We start from the raw sequence: 25034 nt of genomic DNA, 5'->3' as shown, positions 1-25034 counted from the left end.
TTTTTGGCCTCTTTTCCTGGGGTGGGCGAATGGCTGGGGGCATATAACAGGGCACGTGTCTGTACGTACGAGTTGTGAAGTTGGTGCTGATGGTCTGGCTGGTGAGGGGCCCGTTGGTGGCGTACATAACGACCGTGTAGGTGGTGCTGGGCAGAAGGTTGGTCAGCTGGTACTCCTGGTTGGCCCCATCCACAAGAATTGTTTCTCCTGCAACTGTAAGCCAGAAGAGGTGAGTTAGGATAGGTGCTTCTCTGAAATGCAGCTGTGGGTATGACCTCACGGTCAAAAGCAATTATATTGCTGAAATACCATGTGCTGCTGTGCAGGAGCTGAGCAGCAGGGGTGGTGCTCAGTCTGAAGGATGGCCTTATTTTGCCCCAGTCCATATATTTGCCTGCTGCTTTCTTTCCCTTCAGTAGTGGGGCTCACGGGGCTTGCCATGCGTTGGGTTTGCATGGGGTGGGAGATGTGTGGGGACTTGCTTGCCCCTGGGCTGCCGGCAGGCCAGTTAGTGAAGTGGAAGAGTCCCAGTCCCCATGTGGACTGCCATGCAATGAGACTAGGCGTTGGGCAGTGGAGAGCACGTGCCATGGGAACCCTGCAGGATGAGCTGGTGCCTGGGGATGGGGGAAGCCCTGCCACCCACCAGCAGCTGCGCTCCCGAAGGAGGGACTCCTTCCTGGGGGGGAAAACCACCAAGCTCCCAGGTTTGGGGTGGGGGAGAAGTGGAGGTGAGCTGAAATGGAGCCCCAGCAAAGCTTGCAGCAGAGGGGTGAGGGGTTTTGTTGCACCTGCGTGGCGGGTGAGGACAAGGACGTAGCTCTCCACGTCCATCAGCGGCGGGTTCCACTGCAGCAGCGCCTCCGTGGGGGTGATGTTGGTGGCTGTGACACCCAAGGGGGCATCCATGGCTGTAGAGGGAATGGATTTGGACAGTCAGGCGCACAAAGAGACTGGGCTGCAAACTGGAAGGGCTTCTTGTGTCCCTGCCTCGATGCTCAGGTTCACGTGCCTGTAGAAGAGTTATTGCTGTCCTAGCTGGAGAGCAAAGCTTGCATTGCTTTGCTGCTCAGCCTTGTCTTCCACTGTTTTCTTTATGCATGATATGGGAAGTTGGGTTTTTTGTTTTGTTTTGTTTTAGGTTTTGAGGAGTCTGCGGATAGCAGAGTGTTTTATTCTTGCAATAGGTGCTGTTTGTGTCAGGGCTTTGACACATCTTTCCTCAGGGATTATTTCTGGAAGCCTGTACGTCCTTTAGGAAAGGTTCTTATGGGTGTCCAACATCACATCTCTGGCCTGGTACACAGATTTATTACTCCCTCCATGACAACCCATGTGTATACGGGGAAAGGTTTCCTTAGACATACTTTGGAAGTCCGCAGTGCGCCCTTGTGAGCCCCACTCATCGTGAGCGAGAACCATTAGGTTCAGCTCACTCTCACCTGTCTGATTGCCAGTGCAAGCAGGGGCCAGAGCTGGCACGGTTTGATCACTGCCTGTCCCCTGGGAGCCCCGTCCCACCTGTGTACGTGGTGATGGAGGCCACCTCGCTTTCCTCTCGGCCCCGCACGCTCTTCACCCCAATCTCGTACTTGGTGGCGGGCTGCAGGCGGTGGAGGCTGTACTCGGTGGCATCGCTGGCGATGGCAGCGCTGTCTGTCCTCCCTGCAGGGACACAGCCAGGAGCATTGGTGACACAGCTGGTCCCCGTGTCCCACAGGAGGGAAGGGGAATGCCACAAACCCGCTCCGGGGCTGACACTGGGGGCAACTGGGTTCTGTGCCTGCAGGTGGACGCCCCTGTGCTGGCTTGACCTTTTCAGCATCATAGGCTAAAACTGGGGCTCAGGGGTTGGAGGTGAGCTGGGGGAGGCAGGTGGAGGAGGTGGGCTATGGAGAGCTGTGCTGGTTGTGGCTGGGGTCATGCAGTGGTGTGGGACTGGCCTCTGCCCCTGCTCCCCATCCCCAGCAGCTGCTTTTGCACCACCTTCTCCAAAAGAAAAGGAAAAGCAAAAAGGGCTGCAGCTGTTTGGACACTCTTAAAGCCCTCCCCTTAGCTTAGGTCCAGACCCATGTGCACCCTGGGGTACAGCACCACCGAGAGGGAGTCTCCACGATGCCCCACTCGTTACCTTCAGTGGCACGGTATGATATTCTGTAGTGGTCAAAAGCAGCAACAGGAGGGCTCCAGTAGACGATCATGGAGTCCTGGGTGATGTTGCCCACCCTAAGGTCCTTCGGTGCATCCATCCCTGGTGAGATGGAGCAGAAAGCAAAGCTGTGGGAGGCAGGTCCGCTCCCCGTCCCCCTGCCCGCCCTCCCAGGAGGGTCCAGTACCCAGCGGGTACCTGTCGTGATGGAGCCCACGACGGGCTCAGAGCTGACTGCACCATGGACGGCCACCAGCGACACCAGGTATTCGGTGGATGGCCGCAAGCCCGTCAGGCTGGCGTGCTTGAGGGTGCCATCGAGCGCCAGCCGCTGCGCCGCCTCCTCATCCCGGGGGCTGTAGGTGAGGACCAGGCGGTCTGCTGGTGGGGACGGGTCACTCCATGTGATGTTCACGCTGGAGGACGTCAGCTGGGAGAAGTGCAGCTGCGTGATGGGCCGGACCCCTGCAAGACAGAGAGGGGAGGGTCAGCCCACACTGTCTGCAGTTCCCAGCCTCCTGGTTGTACCTAGTGCTGTGCACCAGTGCTCGTCTGGGAGATAGCAGGCAGAGGTGGCAAAGCCTCGGGTCTGGCTGCTCCGGTGTGCTGAAAGTGGGATCGAGAGGCAGAACTGGGAGGAGGAAATGGTGTTTTGCTCAGCTCTGCCTGCAAACATGCTCCATCCCAGCCCTGTGTGATGGGTGGTGGAGCCATCCTGCTACACCTGCTGTAAGCTGTCTGGGCTTCTCAAACATGCTTTTTTTTTTTTTTTTTTTTTTTTTTTTTTCCTCCTAGAGGTGCTTTTGAGGCCCCTCAAGGCCTGTTTTCTCCTCCTTATGGACACACGGGCCACTCTGACCACAGAGGACAGCAGGGGCTGGCAGTTCCCCCAAACCCACCTCCTTCTTCTGGGAGCCTCCAGCCAAGCAAGCATGGTCAGCGCCAGCAGCTGAAGGACAGGATCCCTGCACTGGCAGGGCCATCACCCTTCTCAGGCCCATGGACATGCTCTCACGTGGATGGATTGCCTCCAGCTCTCATCCCTGTCACCATCTCATGGGTTTTGGTGCCAGGGACGTGTGGGCTGGTAGCAAGGCCAGCTCTGTGCTTGGCCTCAGCTCTGCTTCTTTTTCTTTACCTGTGAAAGCATCCACGGTGGCCTCCAGGCTCTGCTGACGTCCCCTCTCGGCGATGATGGTGATAGTGTACTCTGTCCCAGGCTCCAGCTCCGAGAGGGTGAGCTGTGACTTGTCCGGGGACACCGTCACTTCGGAGGCCATCCCCGAGGCAGGGGTGAAGGTGACTCGGTAGTGGTCGATGGGACCCATGGCTTTGGTCCAGGCCAGCGAGATGGACGTCTCCGTGGAGGCCGTCACCAGGAGGTCCCGGGGGCTGTCAAGCTCTGTGGGTTGGGTGTTGCAGGTGCTTGTTCCCATGCATGGGTTGTCCCATGGGGGATGTGGGAGCTGGTGGTGGTGGGGCATAGGATCAGGCTGTGCTGAATGGGGCCAAACTCACCGGTTCTGGCGTTCATGGTCGCTGGCACGCTCTGCTGACTGTCCATCACGGCTGAAATCCCAATGCCGTACTCCGTCCCCGGCACCAGGTCTGCCAGTGGGTGGAAAGGACACAAAGGTGCATGAGAGCAGCACCTGGCCGGGTGGTCCTGGGGTGTGAGCCCCCCCCGCAGCCCATGGCTGGAGACAGGGAGGCCCTACTGTGTGTCCCGGGGATGACCAGCCCTACCACAGCTCAGCAGCTCCTCCGGGTGTTGTAGGAGAGCCGAGCATTTTTTAAAAGCCCCTAGATGCCTTTGGATAGGGAAATGGGATTAATCTAGCTCAGAAATAACCAATTTTTTAAAACCATTACTGACGTCTGCGGTAATTGCTGGCATCAGGACAGAAACTGTGTGAGAGGGAGGGAGTGAGCTGAGATGGGAATGATAAAGTAGCTGTATTTGTTTCTGTAGTGATTCAACATCAAATATTGTCACAGGATTGGTGTCTCAAAAAGAAATAAATTACGCAGAGTAAATGAAACACACATTAATTAGTAAAGGCACAGTCTAGCTGGGAGCCGACTCAGGCATGTTGCTTGTGGTGGACGTATCCTGTGGTTCTCTCGCAGGGAATGGGAATCAAGCTAATCAAGCTAATTTCCTCTACACCTGTTGCTGGTGGTTGCTTTATCTCTGTGGGACATCTCCTGGGTCTGTCTATCACTCCTGCTTGGCATTTGACAGCTACATTTATCTCCTCCCAATGGTGTATTGATCTTTCCCATTGGGTTAGAGAAAGCCATAAGCCTTCCAGCCCAACCTCTTCTCTCCCAGCAAATTTGGACAGGGAAAAATCACCAGTATTTCTGACAGCTGTGCCAGTTCACATCTCTGGAAAGAGACTTATGGGGCAGATCAAGGCTTGCTGTGTTTTAAAATTTTTGATAAGCTCTGCGCAGCACCATTCCTCATCACTTTTCCTGGGGACAGATGAAGGCTTTTATGCTGTGGATCCCACCAGGTCCTCAGTAGCTGGAAATCCACCACAACAGGCTGCACCAGGGGTAAGGAAACCCTAGAGGAGAGGGCTGCCACGTGCATGATGAAGCTACGGAGAGGCTGTCTTCAGCTCCCCTGCCATCCGCAGTGGCTGTCCTCTCTTCCTCTCCATCTCATCTAGCAAGGCAGCACATGACCTAGAGAACAGGGGATCATCACCAGATCCCCCATCCCTTAGGCTGTCCAACTCTATCTCCATCCCACTTCTCCACGTGCATCGTTGCAGCAGAAACTGTCCCTAATATGTATTTTTCTCACATACCACATTTTCAAGCTAACTGCTCTAATTGTTTTCCTCCCCTCCAGCCTTTCTTGTGACTTGGTGCTGCCATGACTGTATGTTTGCATTTGACTTTTCCACTGAATGTACTAGTTCCTGTAGACACAAATGGCAGAGGTGTTTGAGCCTGAGACAATGTGGAAGAACCTGGTGCCATGCTATACTGAAGATCTATATGAGTGTCAAGCTCAATGAGTGATTTTTTTTATTATATAGAAGTAATTTTTTTTTCCCCCTAAAATGCCACTAGAGCTGCAAATCTGGCAGACAACCAGCTGTAGCTGAGAAAGGAAAATAGGTCTTGGATGGTTCTTCATGGTGCTGTTGCAAAGGGTGTTTGGGATGTCCCTGGTGAGGCTGGCAGCGGGAGGCGGTGGCGTTTGCTGAGCACGGTGACACCTGCATGTTAGCCTGGACCATGCAGTGCTGGGGGTACTTGCTCAGAAATGGCATCCCTGGGTTTGGGTTTGCTTTGTGTGGATTTGGAAAAAAGCAAAGAACTCAATTATGGGGTATCAGTGTCCCAGCAAGGGGGTGGGGAGTAATATTTTTCTCTAGATCAATCTGAAACACCTTTCTCTCCCCATTTCTCACTCTGCCCCTTGCCAGCTCTGTTTGGAACCCTGGGGCAGCCTCACCGAGGTGCACCACTGTCCTCCCAGCTGAGCAGCACCCCAACTGTGGAAGGAAAATAGAGCTCTGTCCTGAGGAAAACCTTCTCTCCAGTAAGCAGAAAACTCCAAACCAGCCTCAAATCTGTGCCAGCGCCAGGGCAAGCACACAGTAGTGCTGGTCTGGGCTCTCCCTTGCCTTAACTGCTTGTGAGGAGGATGAGGATGGTGCGTGGGTGCGGGCATACCTGTGAGGGTGGCCCGAGTGGTGGGGCCGGTGTCCCGTGGCACCAGGACCTCGTGGTAGTGCTCTCCAGCTAGGGTGCTGTAGACAACCCTGTAGCTGTGTGCCTCCGCCTCGCTGTTGTCCCAGGCGAGCTCAAGGCTGGCGGGTGTCCGTGAGCCCACCCGCAGGTTCTTGGGGGCATCAATCTCTGTGTGACACAAAGGAGAGAGGCATAGTCTCACCGCCGGGCTCTGGGAGCCATGGCGAGGGGACCCAGGTGGCACATCCCCATGGCTGGGGGCATCTGCTGTCACCTCCTGCTCAGCACGGACCTGGGGGTGCCAACCGTGAGTTCACTGGGACCGATGCTACAAAGCCACTAAACATCGGCCTGAACTCCTAGAAAACCTCGAGCATCTTTGCAGACTTGTTCGTGCTCAGACACTGTCCAGACTGACCAAATGGTTTATTAGTGCTGCCGAGGCTGTGTGCTTGCATTTGCACGGTAATCCCTCCTGCGAGCGATGGGTTTGGGCAGGGCAGTGTCTGGTGGCTGCTGAGCATTGCTGTGAGCAGGGCATTAACTCCTGCTCTGGGTCTGGCCTCGGGAGGTTTTTTTATGCTGTCATTTAGAAATAAAGCGAGGAAGGCCAACTCAGCAAAGCAATCGCAATGAACATCTCATCCTAAGTACATATCTACACAGATATATACACACACAACTCACACACTGCGGTTATTGTAATAGGAGCCTAGTATCCACCAGTGATGTACATGACAAGTAATTTATATGCCATAAAAGAGCACTGATATATGCTCTCTACCTCTTCCTTTATGGCATGGTAAATTAAACCTGTTAGCTATCTGCAGGCTCAACATTAATTAAGGTTTTACTGACCAGTTCGGCTATTCATATACGATATAAAATAAGATAACCACGTTTTTGACTGGGCTGCTTCCAGCTGCTTAATTGCTGATTTTTCAGGCAATGCCTCGGCTCTCAATGCTGAGCAGGTACAAGAGCATTGTCTTAAATTGACACCTCCCTGATGCACTCTGATCTGTGGGTGGTATTAGAGATGTAAATTGCTGTGTTTGGGGGGGTTGTTTAGTCTGGAGAAAGGGAGGCTGAGGGGAGCCCATCACTATCTGCAACTCCCTGACAGGGGGCTGCAGCAAGGAGGGGTTTTGTCTCTTTTCTCAGGTGACAAGCAATGGGACATAAGGAAAGGGCCTCAAGTTGTGCCAGGGGAGGTTAGACTGAGCATTAGGGAAAATTTCTTCACAGAGAAGGTGGCCAAGCACTGTAGTGTGCTGCCCAGGGAGGTGAGGCATTCCCTGTCCCTGGAGGTATTTGAGAGACGTGAAGATGTGGCACTGAGGGACATGGGTTAGTGATGGGACTCGGTAGGTCAGGTTGATGGCTGGACTTGGTGATCCAGAAGGTCTTTTCCAACCTAGGTGACCCCATGATGTTATGATTCCATTTGTTCTGTAATGGGATGCAAGACACCTTCCTCCAGGTGTCTTCACTTGGACCTGCACCTTAACCATCCCGCTGCTTCCTCCCGTTGCACCGGCTCAAACCCTGAGCTCATTCATGCTGGGGAGAAAAATCCATGCTGCTAAAGCATGGACGCGTGCAGTGAGCCTTCCCAGGGGGCTGGCACTGCCCCCACTCCCCCCACCCACCCACCCACCCACGCGCCCGCTATGTGCTGTAGGCCTCAAACCCCCGGCCAGCTCCTCCTCCGGCTACCTGTGGTGAACTGGGCGAGGGCCGGCCGGCTCTCGTTGGTGCCCCGCAGGGCGCTGACGGCGAGGTGGTAGTGGGCGCCGGGGCGCAGGGCCTGCAGGGAGTACTGGCTGAGGGGGGGCTGCAGGCGGAAGGTGGTCCTCCCGCCCTCCCCGTCCGCCAGCCCGTACTTCAGCAGGATGGCGTCCACCCGGGCTCGTGGGGGCGTCCACTCCACAAAGGCCACCGTGTCGGAGACGTCCCGCACCAGGATCTGCGTCGGGCCGTCGATGACTGCGGAGGGTTGGGGGGAAAGAGGTGATGGTTATTTGGGGAGGGTCAGGTAGGGAATGCAGCAGATGCGGGGGCATCGGAATTCAACCTGACCTTCAGAGTGGCATGGATTAAAGGTGGCATGGGCGAGGGACTTGACCCCTCCAACTCCAAGTGCTCAGGGGCCTGGTCCTGGTGGGTTCCCAGTCCCTTATTCCAGTCCCCTGGCTCTTTCTCAAGCCCTCTCTACTTCCCCCTTGTCTCTCCTCAGCTTTGAACACCAGAGCAGGACCCAGTTGCTCTCCGGTCAATGCCCATTACAGATACAATGCAACTTCTGCCCTTCTCTCAAGCTGGGTATTGGCAACAATTCCTGTCTGGCTTTTTTTCAGGAGGCATTGCCTGGGATAAAACCTCCTACATTTAGCTGTGGTCCATTTTCTTTGCTCCTAGATAACTGCTCAGACTCAGCGGCGCATTGAAAAACATAGTTTTCTTTTGTGCCAGGCTCTTCAAGCCATTCAAACTGCTCTTATCGATGATCTCCTTCCACTCAATTTACTCTTTTTCTAGCCCTTCTGTCATTGAGAAAATTTATCAGCAATGATGTTATGTCTGTTATGTGTTTTGAAAGGCGTTGACAGTGTGTTAAATAACAGGGGGCCAAGGACTGATCCAACCATCAAGAGCTGAGGAACGCCTCTAGAAATGTTCCTGCCTCAGTGCCAACTCCCGTTTTGTAGCTAAGCTGAGGGATCAGCTCCTGGAGCTGTCAATGTGTCAGCACTGGGGGTAGAGAAGAAAATGCCACTGCTCTGGTGGGTCTTCGTAACCAGCTGGGAGTGGGGCTATGGTGGGTGTCCACCACTGAACCTGCTCAGATAAAGGGGTTTTAGCTAAAGCATTCATACTGGGGAGAGACTAAGACTGTTTTGGGCATTTTTCTCTCTTTTGCAGAGAATCAAGCTCTTTCTCCTTCTGGACCCCCCAGTCCTTGTCCAGGGGCCCAGGGCCCAGGTGAGGGATGTTCTGAGTCCTGTGGGACCATCAGCATCTAACTGCTGCATGGATGGATGCTCCTGTGCCGTGGCACTGCTAACGCACTGGCAACCTCTTTGATCACTGCTGTGACCAGAAGGTGGGGAAAAAAGCACACTGATCTTGTAGTTCAGACTGTACTGCATATGAATATGGCCAAGATACTGTATGTATCAGAAATGTCACTATATAATAAATAAGTGCTGAATCCTGTACCCCTGGGTGGGGAAGTACTGGGGGAGATGTGTATGGGCAGGGGTGAGCAGGCTGCAGTGGTGCTGGAGAACATCGAGTGCTGCTTGGTTCCAGCACAAGGTGCTGAGGCAGAAAAAGGGTGGTGGGGGCAACGCTGTGGGAGCACCACAGAGGAAGGCAGACAGGCCAGCGTAAGGACCCCTTCATGGAGAGAACCAGGAGCCCACCAGCCCAGCTGCGCTCCCCCTCACTAAGGTCAACCACTGAGTTTGATGTACCAGCCTCTCTGTTTCTTTTCCCTGCCTTCCTAGGGAATGGGAAAGGTTTGGGCTCGACCAGGAGATGTCTCTGTTAAGCCATGTCAAGCTGAGCAGGACTGTGCTGAGGAAGCCCAGATCTTCAGCAAGCCAGGGGCTGCTGCTGGTGGGGGAACCCTCCCTTCAATCCACACCACCTCCGCCTCCCCAAAACCTCAAATTTAGCAGCCCGGAGAGAATGGCACCTTGTTACAATCCTCTGGGACCTATCAAAATGCTGTTTGCATTTGCAACAGTTTGGACAGAGGTAGAAGTTTGCCTGGCTGCGAAGGCAGGCTGCAGCAGCTCTGGCCTGGAAAGCACCTTTTCCCTGCGCTCTGCCCATTGCCACGTCCTTCTTGGCGAGGAGGGGACTTTATTCTTCATCAAGCTGCTTCTGGCTCCCTGCCCCAGTGCCTAATTTGCCTGAATGGGTGGGAGTAGAGGGTGTTCAGTGGCATGAAAGCAGGTGGGAGTTTTAATCTGCTACAGATGAGTAGGCAGTGCAATTATAGAGACGGTTCTTTGGGGGTGTCCCGCCTCCAAAATGTGGCTCAGGTGAGATAAGCAGGGAAGAGGAATTTACCCAGCTATATTAATACAAGCTGACCAGAGCCATGGCTCCCAACCCCATTAACCTCACCACTCTTTTTGTGCTCACAGCAATTTGAAGGGAGAGGGTCAAAGTATTGCATTAAAATCTACTGCTATGATGCATCTCTAGCTTGGGCGCTTGGGTTGTGTTAAGCATCCAAATTCAGGAGGTTGGATTGAAGAAAACCATTTTTGTGTGTCTGATGCCCCAAATATCTGGCTTGGGTAGCTTTTTGGCCCAGCAGATGTTGCTTTTGGAGCTGGTTTTGCTACAGGAGGGCTGTGAGCTCCCCGTTACAGTGTATGGCAGAGGGGCTACTGGTGGTGGTCAGGTATACCCTCATTGCCAAATATCATCAGATCCAAATATCCTCAAATATCATCAGAGAAGCCACTTGGTGAGACAGTCAAAACCCTCATTTTGAGACACCTGGGAACCCAAACCCATGTATTTTCAGAGATTACAAAATATCCCTGCAGAAGGCTTTATCCATGATGGGCTGCAGGGATGCTCTTGCTTCTGGGACCTTATTTTGGGGATGAAACACAGGATGCTGCAGTCCTTGGCCGCAAGCTGCCCGGGGCTGGGCTCACTCACGGGTGGAGACGCTGTCAGAGGCGGGGGGGCTCCTGGCTTGGTCCTTGAGGGCCACCACGGTGACGGTGTACTCCTCACCAGGCTTCAGCCCCGTCTGGTTGAAGGTGGTGACGGTGCTGGGGAGCTGGGCGATCACACCGCCCTCGTTGTTCTGCCAGGGGACAGGGTGAGAAAAAGCATCAAGAATGAGAAATGGGTTAAAATACACATACACACACAGACACACAAAAGAGCTTTTTAAGGATGAATACAGGCGTGTTCCACACATCCAACCCTATACCCCTCACACTGGCATTTCCCACCGTGGAGATGTAGAGCCTGGGGTGAAGTCACCCACCAAGTGTGAAGCACCCGAGATTCTAGGCTGAGAAATCCTTTCCTATCCCCTTTTCCTCTTACTCCCTCCCCTTCCCTCCTTTCTGTATTTTGCCATCTGTATATCTGCTGTTCTCCAGAACAGAAAAGATAATAAAAACCAAACCCTGGACTCCTTTTGCCTGCATGGCTGTTATTCAGGTGCCAGGCGCCTTCTGCATTTCATACAGGGATGAAACCATAACATCTTTATTTTGGCACTCTGTCCTTTTTAAGTATATTGATTAAATTTGATATACTTTGTATTTTGTTCTCTGAAAAACCCGTCTTTTAAGCAACTGCAAATGTCACCTTCCCTGCCAGTGTTTGGACAATGGATCTTTTCTTGCTGCTGTCTTCACTAATAATGCACTAAACAAATCTCTGCACATAGCTCTCAATTCATATTAATCTATTTTTCTCATTAAACAGGAAATCTTCCATTTTATCCATAAATTGCCATCTTACCTTTCCTAATTTTCTTTTCTAAATCTGTCATCACTTCTGCTTTTCACCGAACACCACGCAGAGCTGGTCTCATTACCCCAGTTATCTCTGCGTTGGTTTTAGTTCCCATTTCTTCCCCCCAGTACAAGCAGCAGATGTGCAATCCCCACCTGAGACAGTTTTTGGGGACCAATAGCAATATGTGTGTGCAGAGGGCGGCTTGCTCAGGGGGAGGGTGTGCACACCCCTGTGGGGACACCAAGGACAAAATTAGTGTCCTCACATCCTGTTTTTGGAAAGGCAGATTGACCTCGATTTGCAAGCCCACAGTGTAGGGGTTATTTACAATAGCGCTGCTTTAATGATTTTTTTTTTTTCATGTTGCTGCCTCTTGGACTAGATTTTGCTTTTAAATGGGGTGCGGCAATAGTTTTGTGTCTGCCTGAGCGAGCGTGGCTCCCAGGCAGCCAGGGACACAGCACCCTCTGCCTTGTTTTGGGAGAAAAGCCACTGGTAGAGACTTGAGAGAGTCTGATTTCAGCAGCAGGAGCACAACTGCATCTTTACAATGCAAGACCACACACCTGTTAAAATTAAAGCCCTGTGAGCTGCAGCCCTTCCCTCCTCTAAAAACCTGCCCAGAGGAACATCCATCCTTTTGCACTTTCTCTCTTTGTTTCATTCCTGAAAACTTTCTTACTGGTTTTAAGCCTATAAAAGGGAAACAGGAGACAATAAAAAGGGAAACGGGAAACAACAGGTTGCATTAGTGGGCTGGCTTAAGGAAAAAACATTGCTGATGTCACTGTGGGTGAGAAAGTTACTTCTATCCCACCAATTCCTCACCCTAAAACGTGTCTATACCCATTTATCTGCTTCAGGGTAACGTTGTTGAGATTAAGTCACGCGTATTGGTGAAATGCTTCAAAGATATGCTGGGTTTTTGTTACTAGGCTCAGGTGGCCTTTTCATGGCCTTTTCATGGCGTAGCCTTATTCCATCCCAAAATACAAAATTTTTGTATTCCATCCCAGTGCCCTTAGGTTTGTAACCATGGTACCCAAACTTTGCCTTCCAACACAATTTGTGTATCTAAAATTGCACCAAGATGCTCCCAGCCCTTTTTGGAAGTGGGGAATGAGTTATTTCAAGCCCTCAGGTCCCTGTTTTGTGCTGCGTCTCATGACGCTTTGCAGCTAAGAGCTGTTAAAACTTTGGGGCCGAGTTCTGCTGTGCTCTACTGCCCAGAGCTGCCTCTGACTCCAGCGAGGATTTTGTACAAGGGAAAACGGCATAATTGAGCCCTTAATCAGCATTTCTTTTACTGCTGAGGATTGAATGCCTCTTGTAAAGAGGCTCCATATACAATTGAAGCTATACTTATGGCTAAATGGTGTAGAAATTATGAATATAGATGAAATACTTGATGTACGATTTTTGTTACCGCACATGGAAAATATGTGATATTTAGGGCAACACTTTCATCCTTTTCATCTTTTCTGGCACCAATTCTACCTGTTCATCACCACAATTAAAACGCCGTGGCAGGAATTATCTGAGCATGTGGGCTTGAGGAAGCTGGAGGTCTGAGAGCTAATGGCTGGTTGGTTAAGTCTGGGCTTTTTGGGGTGGCTTAGGGTGCAGAAAGAAGGGGCGAGAGAGAGGAGGAAGGGTCATGGCAAAGGAGATGGAAGGGAAAAAGAGGGGGCAGCAGCAAGAAGCAGCAAAGCTGGAAGATGTCCTTAGATATATTTATTGGGGAATTTCTTTGAGAACTTGTGTCTTGATAACAAAGGCTGATGGGGAAAAACAAGCCAGCAATTTGAGGTTGAGATGTTTAGGGCTGTCTGACGGGAAGCATGAAAACTGCAAACCGAGGTTGTTTTTTGTTTTTTTTTTTTTTGGGGGGGGTGGGGGGGGATGTAGTCGGAAGCAAATTTTGGCCCTGCTGGCTCAGTGTGGTTACGGTGTACCCGCGATGCTGTGCTGGGGGGGTAGTGGTACCTTGGGGATGAAGCTGATCTCCCAGCCATCGAAGGGAAAGGAGAAGGGCTCCCACTGCACCTCCACGGTTGTCTCCGTGATGGTCTTGAACTTCAGCCCCTGCGGTGTGGCCAGGTCTGGAAGGGATCAGGAGGTGGTGAGGGCCAGGGCGTCCTCCCTGAGGCTATTTTGTTATCTGGACGATGGAAATGGGGCCCTCTTGGTCCCTGTTAGCAGTCATGGTCCCTTTGTCTCCCCTCTGGATGGGCTGGAGGGAGAGGAAGGGGATGCCCTCCCTTGCAGCATCTTCCTGCATTGCACCTAACCACACCATGCAAATGAACTGAGCAATGGGGTTGCAAAAGAGGTATCTGCATAGCTTGTTTTCCCCCTGCTCTCTCTGTCTTAAGTTTCCAAGGATGCTTTCTGGAGGCTGCTGTCACAGTTTTCACAGTATTCCAGTTTTCTTCTTGTGTGTTATGGTCCTAGACAGCAACATCCCTTCTTGCTGTGCTGTTACCTGTATGGTGGGGACTTGTCATGGGGATTCCATCCAGAATAGGGAGCAAAACCTGTGACTTGTATGATATATCACAAATATGTAAAGTATCTGGGGCTCGGGGAGCTTCAACCGAACAGTGGATGTTTCCTTGATTTTCAGCCATTTGGGTTTTCAAACTGAGACTTCCTGTGGAGAGTGGACACATCTCCTCCTCTCCTATATCCCCATACAGATATATATGTGGATAAAAAATACTCCCAATATATATTTTTTTGAAGGCTCAATTTTCTGCTGCTAGAAGGTTTTTATGGAAAATGTGAGTCAGCTTGAGCAAGCTGCACAACATCACGGCAAGGCAATGTGTTATGTTAGGAAAGCCATCCTAGAAGATGGCAATTATGAGATGGATGCACCTTGACAGGCTACTGTGAAAGCTCCTCATTACACGGGCAAGCGCTGCCTTCTCCAGCCACCTGACAAGCATCACCCCTGGTTATCTGGGCACCGAGTGACAAGTACAGTCAGATACTTACTGGTCATCACCTTGGCGGTAACAGGGATGCTCAAGACATCGCTGATGACCGCGTAGACGCTGACGTTGTAGGCAACGCCTGGCTCCAGCTCTGTGATGGTGATGGTGCTCCAGTCCCCAGGCACCCGCTGCTGGAGCTGGGTGCCCCCTGGGCCCGCCGGCTGGTAGGAGACGACGTACTCGGTGGCTGCCCCTGGGCTGTCCCATGCCAGCTCGATGGAGCCGTCGCTAATCCCCGTCACGCGCAGGTTTTCAGGAGGAGCCACTGATGAGGAGGGTAGAGGGAAGGAGAGCATCAGGACACGCATGGCTTATGCTCTGGCCACGGGTAAGGGAGGGTGGGCCTCCTGGTTGGATGTGGGTTTGGGCTCTTGGCCAGGGGTCAGCTATGAGTATGTAGTGTTACCTGCAGCTGCAAGCCAAAGGGCCAGGAGAACCAGATTGCACTGCTGTTGTAACAATGGCTTACCACCAACATTTGGACATGAGTCACTGACTTTTAGCTCACCTCCCAAACCACTATGCATAGAGTCTTTGGGCACAGGGACAAGAAGGAGGCAGTCAAGCTGCTGGACCTGAGCAAGTCCTGCAAGACATGCTCTACCGTCTATGGGTTCCTCCCAAGCTTCATGGTGCTCCTATGGGACACTGGGCACCTCGAAGCCCTTCCTCATGCATTAGGACCCATCTCCCCACACACCCCTACCTGCCGAGCAGTCCTGCCCTCCGTAACCATCCTCGCAGACACAGATGCCATCCTGGCAGATGCCACGTCCGCTGCAGGCGTTGGGACACCGCAACCACCCGCAGTCCTCTCCGGCGTAGCCCTCCACGCACACACAGGTGCCGTTGGTGCAGTACCCCTTGCCCGAGCAGTCGCGGGGGCAGCGGGGCTGGGAGCAGTCCTCCCCGGCGAAGCCCTCCTCACAGACACACTCTCCATCCACGCAGAGCCCGCGGGCGCCGCAGCCGGCGGGGCAGCGGAGCTGGGAGCAGTCCTCACCGCCGTAGTCGTTGTCACAGACGCACTGGCCCTCCAGGCAGACACCACGGCTGGAGCAGCCCCGGGGGCAGCGGGGCTCCGAGCAGTTGCTGCCGGCCCAGCCCTCGCTGCAGACGCAGCGGCACGACTCCAGGCTGAAGTTCCCGTGGCCGCTGCACGGCAGGGTGTAATCCAGGCGTCCTGCAAAAGGACGTGGGGTGGGTGGTCAGAGCCCCGCCGCTGGGGCTTGGGGATGGGGTGCAAGCAGGGGGGCATGGTACTCCCTACAGCTGAGCTCTCCTGGCCCAGGGGAGTTGGTGGCTTTAGGGCTGGAGAAGGCATGATTTGCAGGATGGGCCATGCTGGGGCTCGGGTTAGGCTTCAGGCGTGTGTCTGTCCCCTCTGGTGCTCTGGCCTCCATGGCACCTGGCTATGGGTGCCATCAGCCCTGCCAGGTGCAAGAGCTTCCTTTGCTATCTTTTTAGCTCCCCAGACCTCTTAGTGGGAAAAAAAAAAAAAAAGAACCTTTCCTGGCCAAGTCCTCTGCACCAGCCATGACTTAACTGGCTCTGTTGCCTCCTCTCCACCTGCTGTTTCACCGTACGGTTGAGAGATCCTGGTCTCCTACAAGAGGCAGCTCTGTACCCAAAAACTTCATGTCTGCCCCTACCCTGGTGACTCTGACTGGGATGGAGCTGTTGGCTTTGCACATGGGTTCAGGTAGAGAATCACAGGATCATTTAGGTTGGAAAAGACCTCTAAGATCATCTGGTCCAACCTTTAACCCAGCACTGCCAAGTCCCCCACCAAACCATGTCACCAAGCACTATATCTACATGTTTTTTGAAGACCCCCCCATAGATGATGACTCAACCACTTCCCTGAGCATCCTGTTCCAATACTTCACAACCCTTTCAGTGATGAAACTGCACTTCCCCTGGTGCAACTTGGGACCATTTCCTCTTGTCTTCAACGCACGTGGGGGTTGTGGGAAAGTAGGGAAGACACAGGGCCACCACTTGCAGCATCCCCCTGTCACTCAGCAGCCTTGCTATGGGGAGGGGATGGACACATAGCGGTAAGGGATAAGTTGCTCTGACTTTACCAGAGCTTCCCTCTATTCTCCCGTGACATGGACTTGATGCTCCAGCTTTGGGTTTACACCAGCCTGCTAATTTTGACTGCTTTTCTTCTTTGTGTAAAACACAGAAGAAGAGAAACCCTTCCAGCCCTTAGGAAACCTCTGTACCATGCAGAGCACAAACCACTGGACTTTTTGTCCCCTCAGCTCAATTTCTCATCCTAGCCAAGCTATTACAGCTCTGCCTACGGCGTAGGCATCAGACGCTCCTGTAGAAGGGCTTAGTTGTATGCTGTGCCAGACAGACCTGTTTGGGTTGCTTTGCAGGATACTTCCCACACTGGGAATGGTGATCAGGTTCTTTTCAGAGCCCATCCGCCAGTGGAGTTATCAAACAGAGAGGATGCTTGTAGGTTTGCTGGAAGACAGCAGCTTTCTGTGGGGAAGCGCCTCAGGCTGTGGGGTCACGATCCTGGTCTCATTTGCAGTGCAGTGAATTGAAAGCGACTCGGGTAAAACGAATGAGATTACTCCAATTTTACCTCGGTACACATCTGCCATCCGAGTGGAGGCTCCAACAAGTGATAAATGTTTAATGGGACCAGCTACATATGTTGCAAGCAACCCAAATTCACCCATCGGTATTTCAAATGAATTCCTTTAAATCAGGTTTTTCCTGTTGTGCTTTCCACTTGATTTTAACCCTTGCTGTGCACACATATGTGGCCTGCATAGGTGTTTTCCATCCTCTTTCATCCAATCACACTGCTGATGGGTGTCACATCAGGAGCGCCCCAGCAGGACTGAGCTGCACCAGGGGCCAAGAGGTGCCCTTCCAGACAGCACCTTTGATGAAGCTACCTGAGATGTAGGAAACCGCTTTTGTGCTAGCACCTGCACTACTGAAAGGCAGCCTCTAGCCCAAATCTTTGATAACCCATCTCATTATTGCATTATCTCATATTACAGAGGGACCGAGCTGCATCTTTACCAAAGAAACCCTGATGGGGGCTCTCAGAGAGCTTCAACAACTGCATGCATTGTTATTCAGATGAAGTATCCTGTTGATGGTTTTGTGCATTTGTTATAGGTTTTGTTTGAGTCTTTTATGGCAATAGAAGTTGTTCTCTGTGTTTATTTATGTATTTTTTAACTCACATTTTCATAGGCACTGACTGTCCCTGCAGAGAAGATGAAGAAGCTTATTGCTGGCTCCTGCAGTGCTGCCTTCAGCCTGGAGACAGCCGAGGAGAACAGCAGATATTTCTCCCCTCCCTGCCCATGAATAGTGGCAGATCTTTAACAGAGTTGTGAGGAGGACAGGGTTGGGGAACTCACCCTTCTAACCCCTTAGCAGATGTAATTTTATTTTTAATGAGATTTTGGTTCTGCCCGGTGGGTGTCTTTTTGATCATGGGGTTTTCACAGCAAGTGAGCCTTGGGGGCTTGAGTTACTGAATCCTCCTGGGGACTTTCCTGTCTTGGAGGCCGTAAGTTGGGCTTTTCCCTAAAGACACAGCCATGAGTAAACATAGGTTTTCCTCCATCACTACTCTGAGTGGCATCACCAGCTCTGCATTCCTCCTGCCTTTGGCTCGAGCCCTGAGCCCCCAGCAAGAGCTAACAGGATCGCATTACTACCTGTGGCTGCATTTTCTTGGCAGCAATTGGAGTTGCATTGGTCGCGGAGCATGGAGACCTCCCTCTCCAGCATCTCAATCCTGCTCAGCAGCTCCTGCAGGGATGGGAGGGAGGTGGAGCACTTGCAGGCCTGCTTGGGCAAGTTTATCCTGTGGGTGAAGGTGACCTGGCTCTCGCTGTCGGAGGTCTGCTCCGTGTACTCCGCCAGCCTGTCGTCTTCTGAACTCACCTCCTCGGCCGAAGGCTTGAGCATGGAGGAGCAGCAGCTGTCCAGGGGGATGTTGATGTTGTAGATGTGGTGGAAGACCATGGGCTGCTCTTTGATGGGTGGACTGCAGTTGGCAAGACCACCCTCCTCATCCACGGCCGGCCGCTCGGCTGGCTCTGTTGTCACCTCCAGGCGGCACTCGAAAGGCTTGAGGACGGTGCCCAGCAGTAGCAAGTTGAAGCTGAGGAGCACGTTCCTCAGCACTGGGTTTTCACTGTCAGTCCCCATTTTTCTGGGAGAAGGAAAAGCCCTCTAAGCCAGCCTTGGTCAGCCAAGTGGAGGGAGGACCTGTGGACACAGAAGAAAAGGGAGCATGGTTGGCACAGACCCTGCAGCTGTGCTCAGGGTAGAGAAGCAGAATTGTCCAGAGGGATGTGGGGCCAGCTCAACACAAGCACAGCCCTGCTGGCTTTGGTGAAGCCCAGACTGGGTCCAGGAGGAACCCACAGCTAGTGAGGAGCAGCACCTGCTGCCCCTGCCTTCTGGTGCTGATGGCCCAGCCCTTCATGCCACCCCAATAGCCCCTGGTACAGCCCTCAAATGGTGGCAGAGGCAGCTTCTTATCCCTATTATATATATATATTTTAAGGAAAATGGTTAATTTGGTACTAACAAAGCCTCACATGCTTGTGTGTCTGGCAGAAACACCCCTTATGGGTTCTGCATTCAGTGCAACACCAGTACTGAGCAGTATGAAGGGTTAAGGCACGGGTGAAGGTGCTGCATCCCTGCCTTAGGTCCTAACTCGGTGCCCCAGGAGCTGAGCCCGGGGTTGCTAAGCTTCCTCCAGTAGCTATAGGAACGGCAGCCTCGATGCTAAACAATGTTAAATTACACCACGCAGGCTTGAGCTCCTTTAGGTTTGTGCTCTGGGCAGACAAACCCCTCGTGTTGAAGTGGCTTCACCTCCTACCCGTGCTCTGGATTATGGGTTAAAATTGCTTTGATTTGAAACAAAACAACTTCTCATTTCCATACCAGCTGTGACCCTCCAGGTGCCAATGTGGGCTCAAAGGCCACCCTTATCTGCAGCCTAAAATCCCTAGTGCCATCCTGCTGGTGCTGGGGATGGATTCAGCCCCATTACTCTTGCTGGGACTATTGTGTGCTGACCACCAGGCACATTAAATCCAGACAATGGGTTCCTCATAGTTTTGGTAAAAAGATGCAAGGAGCTGAAGAGCTCCTCACTGCATTGCCAGAAATTTTGCCAAAGCTCTAAGAAGTCATGAGCTTCAGGTATTATTCAAAGCCAAGACATGGTCCCATTGGGATGGGACCTGCCTTGAAGGGCCAAGGCATGCGCAGGACCAAGAGGTGGGAACTGCCCCATCCTCTACAACATGCTCCTTCTGGGACTTTCGGTGGTGGGACGAGGTGGGATGACAACCTGGGGTTCTCCAGCAGGATGGGTGCAATATCTCAGTGGTTGGGTTTTTGGGGATGGGAGGGAATAATGGTGTGCTGCTCTGGTGTGATCTGACTTTGCTGCTGTCTGCAAGTGCTGTAATCTCAAGAAGTTTCCCTCTCTCACTGCCATTACCCCCTGCTCTGAAGCTCCTCTCCAGCTCCCCAGGGAGCGGCCGTGCCTCCCCCTCTTCCCCTGCTGCTCAATGAAAATATTTCTTTACTAGTTCCTCTCCTATAATGCCAAGGTACTCCTGTAAATACAACTATTCAGACACCTCGCAGCATTTATGGGGTTATTATCCCATATTACTGCAGCGTTCCTGCTGCACTTTTTCTGCTCATGAGCAGGCATGTGGGACTGCTTTGGTAGGTTCTCGCTCTTTTTCTTTGTGGTTTCTGGCAAAGCAAGAAAAATGGAAACAACTCCAAGGTGGGGTGGCCACCTCTTTCACCTTTGCTCCTCATGGTGACTTTGTCCATCCTCACTGGGAGGGAAAGGAGGAGGACACCTGAGAAGACAACAAGGTGGGGTGGGTGCACCTTAAGTGGTGTTTTGGGGCTACTTGCCCAAAGCTGGGGACAGCTAAGCACTCATGAGAATAACCAGAAAGCTAAGCCCTTCACACTGCTTGAGTGCCTTCAACCTGATGGTGACATGTCCCCATGGGGTCCATCCAGGGCTTTTCCCCCTTTGACATCCCTGCAACACCCCATGGATGAGCCTGGCTCAGGGGGGGCTGCCCTCAGAGCCCCCCAACACCTCCCCAATCCTCACCCAACTCCTGGCCTCCCCAGCAGCTTCTCGGTGGCCCTGACTGACCCACGGAGAGACCTCTCGTCCCTGGCTGGTGGGGCAGCCAAGCAGGGGGGCAGCACAGGGACTAATTAGCACTGCCTGCCTTTGATTGACTTGCTGGCATGTGAGACTCACCGCGAGCTCCTTGGCCTCTCTCCCTGCTTTTTTTTTGTGTGTGTGTTCAGTAGGAAAGTAATTATGGCCGCATGCCAGCGCCATGGAACCAGGCCTCGAAGCGAGCCCTGTTGCAGGGCTGCAGTGCGACCTCAGTGGAGGGAATAAAATAAAGTCCTCCCCACGCCTCGCTGCCCAGCAGAACCCAGCCTGGCCGCTGGAAGAGTTTGCAGGTGGGATGGAGGAGAGTGCGTGCACGGCCACGAGGACTTGCTAAGGATGGTGAGCAGGTCGTGTGGCTCACAGCTCCAATGTCATGGTTGGGCTTGGTCACCTTGGAGGTCCTTTCCGACCTAGATGTGTCTATGATTCCGTGACCCCAACCCACAGACGAAAAGACATCCGCTTCCTGGCAGAAACCACCAGGCTCATGGACCCAAACCCGATACTCATCGTGCTGGGTGCCTGTGGGACGCTGCCCAGCACTCATTTCTGGGCGCAGATGGTGGCATCACCCAGGCGGATGGATGGCTTCGGGTGGTGGCGATGGTGCAGGGGCAGTTGCATCCCTATGGCATGATGATAGGGCAGCTTTCTCTTTATTTTCTTTTATTATTATAAACAGAGTCGTGGGAGCACTTTGGGGTTGCATGCACGGTCTGAAAGGTCAGGGCTGGTCTACCAAGGAAGAGAAGTTGCATTAATGATAGGTTTGCAGGTGGATTTGGGCCAGCCCAGGCAGGAGTTTAAATTAAGGTTCAAATTCAAGTTTGGCAGGTGCCGAACGCTCAGCTCCAAAACGCTTCAGCTCTAGGGATCTGCGAAATAATCAATCTGCTACTGTTTATGTGCGCGGGGCTCAATAAAATGAAGCAATCTAAAACTGAGAAAAACGTTTGAGCGCTTTTGCCCAAAATGTAACAGAGCCCGGTGCTCTCTTTCCCTCTCAAACAGCCTATCCCCACCCAGGATTTGCATCTTAGGGGCCAACAAAGGAAGAAAGAGAAAAAAAAAAAAAAAAAACAGGAGAAAAAAAAATCCTGCAGAGCGTCCTCTTCAAATATATATTGTAGGTTATTTTTACATGTTGCAGTCCTGAGCAGCATCTGTGGCCCCTTTTTTATTGCCTTGTAAATGCAGTCACAGCAAGCACAACTCATACCATGGGACAGGCACAGGTATGGCACAGCTGCAAAATATGGAGGGGGGGAATGCAAGAGGGACTTGGTGAGCACTGTGTTGGGGATGATTTAAGGTTTGGACAGCCCAAGAGCATCTCCAAGTGAAACCAAATTAAACGCCTTGCTTTGGGGCATCAGGTGCCCCGGCAGTCCTTGGGGGGGCCGGGGCTGAGGATGGATGCGAGCTGGCTCTCGTGCCGGGGATGCCCGGGGAGCGAGCACCTCCCCCTGCTGACTAATTGCATGGTTAAGCGTGAAATACTCTGATGCTTTTAACAGCATTCCCTAACTATATGTGGAGGAAGAAATCTGTAGTTCCCCGAGCTGCCTGTAAATTCGGCAGGCTTAATAATTCATGTGTGCCTTTGTGATCACAGCCTACATTATATCTTTCTTTCATTACATACTCTTTTATTGAATTTTCATGGCATATATCAATAGCCTCTATAAGCTCCCACGGGAAAGGATGAGCGCAAAGTTTTAGGGCAAACTCATTTCATTTACACATAAGCAGCTGAGGCCTGAATCTGGCCCACAGCACCCAGCTGTACGAGACACCTTGCTGCAGAGTTTTGCAGACCCTTTTTACCCAGGAACACCCAAATTCATGAAAAAAGGGTTTTGGATGGGGCCAGATTTTTTTGGATTTCCTACCCTTTGGTGTTACAGCCACAAGCTGTGTTTCTGACCCCTGAAATGAAGCTCTGCTGGCCCTGGAGCAGCTCTGGTGATGCTCTGAAGCCATAAAGCTGGAATTAACCATAATTGCGGAGCATTGCAGGGCACAAACACCCTCTAAATCCTCTTCAATTACGTGGTAGTACTTAATCACATGGCAACTGGAATTTAAGCACAGAAATAAATACGATGTTATTTTTGTCTTTGGCAGGGACATTGGTAATGAATTTTGGAGGGTGATGGAGGACCTGCTGGCACGGCGTGGTGGGGGCTGCGTGGTGGGGCTGCCATCGCTTTGCATCCCACAGAGATTTATCATGAACGCTGCGAAATCTGACAAAACCGTTGGGCTTTTAGCTTTTCCTGTATCCTTGTCTGGCTCAGCTTTTCCTCTGCTACTCTGGTTTTTGCCTATCCTAAATGGACTTCAGGTGCAAATGACTGTGTGATTGCTTTCTACTTACGACTACATTATCAGCCGTATGGCAGGAGCTCAGTGTGGGGATCTGGTGCAGCACCACACGAGTGTGCAGAGTTGTCCTCCTTCCCTTTCCCTCTCCTGCTCCCTTTGCCGTCATCCCTCCCTCTTCCCATCCTTGCACAGGCAGAGACTCGTGGACATACGGTGGCAGGGCCACGTGGCCATCCTCCAGCACGGAGGGAACCCAGCACAAGAGCCTGGATCCCCAGTGGATTCATCCCACATGAATTACACTGGCTTCAGGTCCCTCTTGGCCACGTGCATTTTTTTTATTTTTTTTTTCCCCCATTTGCTCTCAGCACACAGCAGCAAAGCCTCGTGCTCGTGTACCGGGTGCTTGCTGTCATGTTTCATTAGTGCGCGAGCCGTCCTGGCCCTCCTCGCAGCCTTGCACTTTTAGCCACGGTGGATGCAAATTCCCTGACTTGGGGAGCCCTCATCCTGGCTCTACCAAAACGCTGCCAGCTATCACCCCCTGCACGTACATTATGATGCAAATTAAAGATGCACAGAAGGGGCCAGGAAGCTAGATGCATCGGCGGGAGGCAATGCAAAGGGCAGGAGGCGAGCACTGCTAGATGGCAGAGTTGCATCCCAGTTCATCTGTGACACCAGGGCACCTGGCCCCAAAATGGGATTCGGAAGTGGTGCCACGGGACTGCATGATAAAGAAATGCCCATTGGGCATGTCTTTGCATTCATTTTCCTCCGGGTGTGTATTTTTACACTGTGGAGATGGAGCAGACCTGATGCGCCCCTCAGGTCGTGCATGCTCTGGCATACCTCAGATTGTTTATACCTAGACTGGAAAATTCTCATTTTTCTCCCTTTTTTAACATATCACTCAAGCTAAACCATGGACTGTGGCTGATTCACATGCACATGCAACCTGGCAGGTGGCAGCAGGGATCACACTGTTTGAACCCTCCAATATTTGATATTTCCTTCCAATTGCAGTTTCTGCAGAGTTCCCCCTGGTTATTCAGAGAAGCAGCAGGCACTTGTGCCAGACTTTGCTCCCCTGGACGGAGCACACAGCCTCCCCCCACACAAGTAACACTGTTTGGATGCGCATCAAGCAGCGCACTGCTCATGCGCCATTTATCCGTCCACCTCCCATACCCTAACCTCAACGTTTTGGGAGAGCAGCGGAGATGCTCACCCCCAGCCCCATAGCAGGGCTCAGGATGATTTCTGCCATCACAAAGACAACCAGAGCAAGGAAATGAATCGTAGACCTGCTGCAGAGACTTCATTTGATAAATAATGTATATAGAGTTTGCAGTAATAACCACTATTTTTTTTTTTTCGAGCCAGCCAGCTGGGCTGGGTTTGACACATCCTGGCTGTACTGTCAGATAGGTTAATCTGTTTTACTTATTTTTTTTTTCCATGCCAGATGAGCTGTGTGCATGCATATGGAGAGGAGGTGGCAGCCCTGGGTAGGCACAGGGCTGCCTGCAGGTACCGGCTGCCCCAAACCCAGGGCTGCTGCTGTCTTTGTCAGCCTTGAGCACGCACCCATCTCCCGCTGCTTCCCCACAAGCACAGGGCACAGCTCACCAGCTCCATTGTCTCTGGGTTAGTCCCGCCACCATATTATTGAGGCAGAGTGGGAAACCCCCTGTCTGTCCCCATTTTACGTCCCTGTGTAAGACCTGGTAGCAGCCTCTGTGCCTTTTATTGCAGGGAAAACCAAGGTGCTTGGGAAGCATGAGTGCACCAGCGTGGACTTGCACAGAAGACCTGAGTCAGGCTGAGTTTTTATTGCCCTATAATAGGCAAGTACCTCATTAAGGAGTGGATATAAATGTGTAATATAATTTTGCTGAGCTTGGAGCCGGTGCAGGGCATGAGAGCTTGGAAGCAAGCCTGCTGGTCTGTTAGGCTTTCTAAGCTCCAGCTTGGTTTTGCTCACTTAAATTATCCCACTAGCATCATGAGTGTTGGGGTTGGACAGTTTACAAACAAGCACTTAAAATCAATTTTAAGGTCTTTTTTATTTTTTTCCTTTTTTTTTTTTTTTTCT

The 25034-nt window shown here is 52.1% G+C and overlaps 1 protein-coding gene and 1 long non-coding RNA gene across 4 annotated transcripts in view; one reads left to right on the top strand and one right to left on the bottom strand.

The window, feature by feature from the left end:
* The window catches only part of TNR (tenascin R), a 57140-nt gene that overhangs the window by 10495 nt on the left and 21611 nt on the right, over positions 1 to 25034 (bottom strand). The window contains exons 2-16 of one of the 3 annotated variants that reach the window (XM_067001776.1): positions 18307 to 18633; positions 18078 to 18171; positions 15080 to 15556; positions 14375 to 14638; positions 13361 to 13476; positions 10556 to 10706; positions 7586 to 7855; positions 5849 to 6034; positions 3668 to 3757; positions 3288 to 3551; positions 2348 to 2614; positions 2132 to 2251; positions 1522 to 1665; positions 792 to 911; positions 70 to 213 (exon numbers count right to left, since the gene is read on the bottom strand). In XM_067001776.1, the coding sequence (XP_066857877.1) occupies positions 70 to 213; positions 792 to 911; positions 1522 to 1665; positions 2132 to 2251; positions 2348 to 2614; positions 3288 to 3551; positions 3668 to 3757; positions 5849 to 6034; positions 7586 to 7855; positions 10556 to 10706; positions 13361 to 13476; positions 14375 to 14638; positions 15080 to 15556; positions 18078 to 18171; positions 18307 to 18573 (2974 nt within the window). In that variant the 5' untranslated portion in view covers positions 18574 to 18633. Of the gene's footprint in view, positions 1 to 69; positions 214 to 791; positions 912 to 1521; positions 1666 to 2131; positions 2252 to 2347; positions 2615 to 3287; positions 3552 to 3667; positions 3758 to 5848; positions 6035 to 7585; positions 7856 to 10555; positions 10707 to 13360; positions 13477 to 14374; positions 14639 to 15079; positions 15557 to 18077; positions 18634 to 18968; positions 19093 to 25034 lie in introns of those variants that run through there. The other 2 variants (XM_067001774.1, XM_067001773.1) reach the window with 2 other exon arrangements.
* LOC106042529 (uncharacterized) lies at positions 8230 to 25032 on the top strand. The gene is made up of 3 exons (XR_007166800.2): positions 8230 to 8972; positions 22736 to 22868; positions 24695 to 25032. It is a non-coding gene; the product is annotated as an uncharacterized lncRNA (long non-coding RNA).

The sequence above is a fragment of the Anser cygnoides genome, chromosome 8 (assembly GCF_040182565.1).
Source record: "Anser cygnoides isolate HZ-2024a breed goose chromosome 8, Taihu_goose_T2T_genome, whole genome shotgun sequence".
In the NCBI taxonomy this organism is placed as follows: Eukaryota; Metazoa; Chordata; class Aves; order Anseriformes; family Anatidae; genus Anser; species Anser cygnoides.
This window is presented reverse-complemented; position numbering and strand designations above follow the sequence as displayed.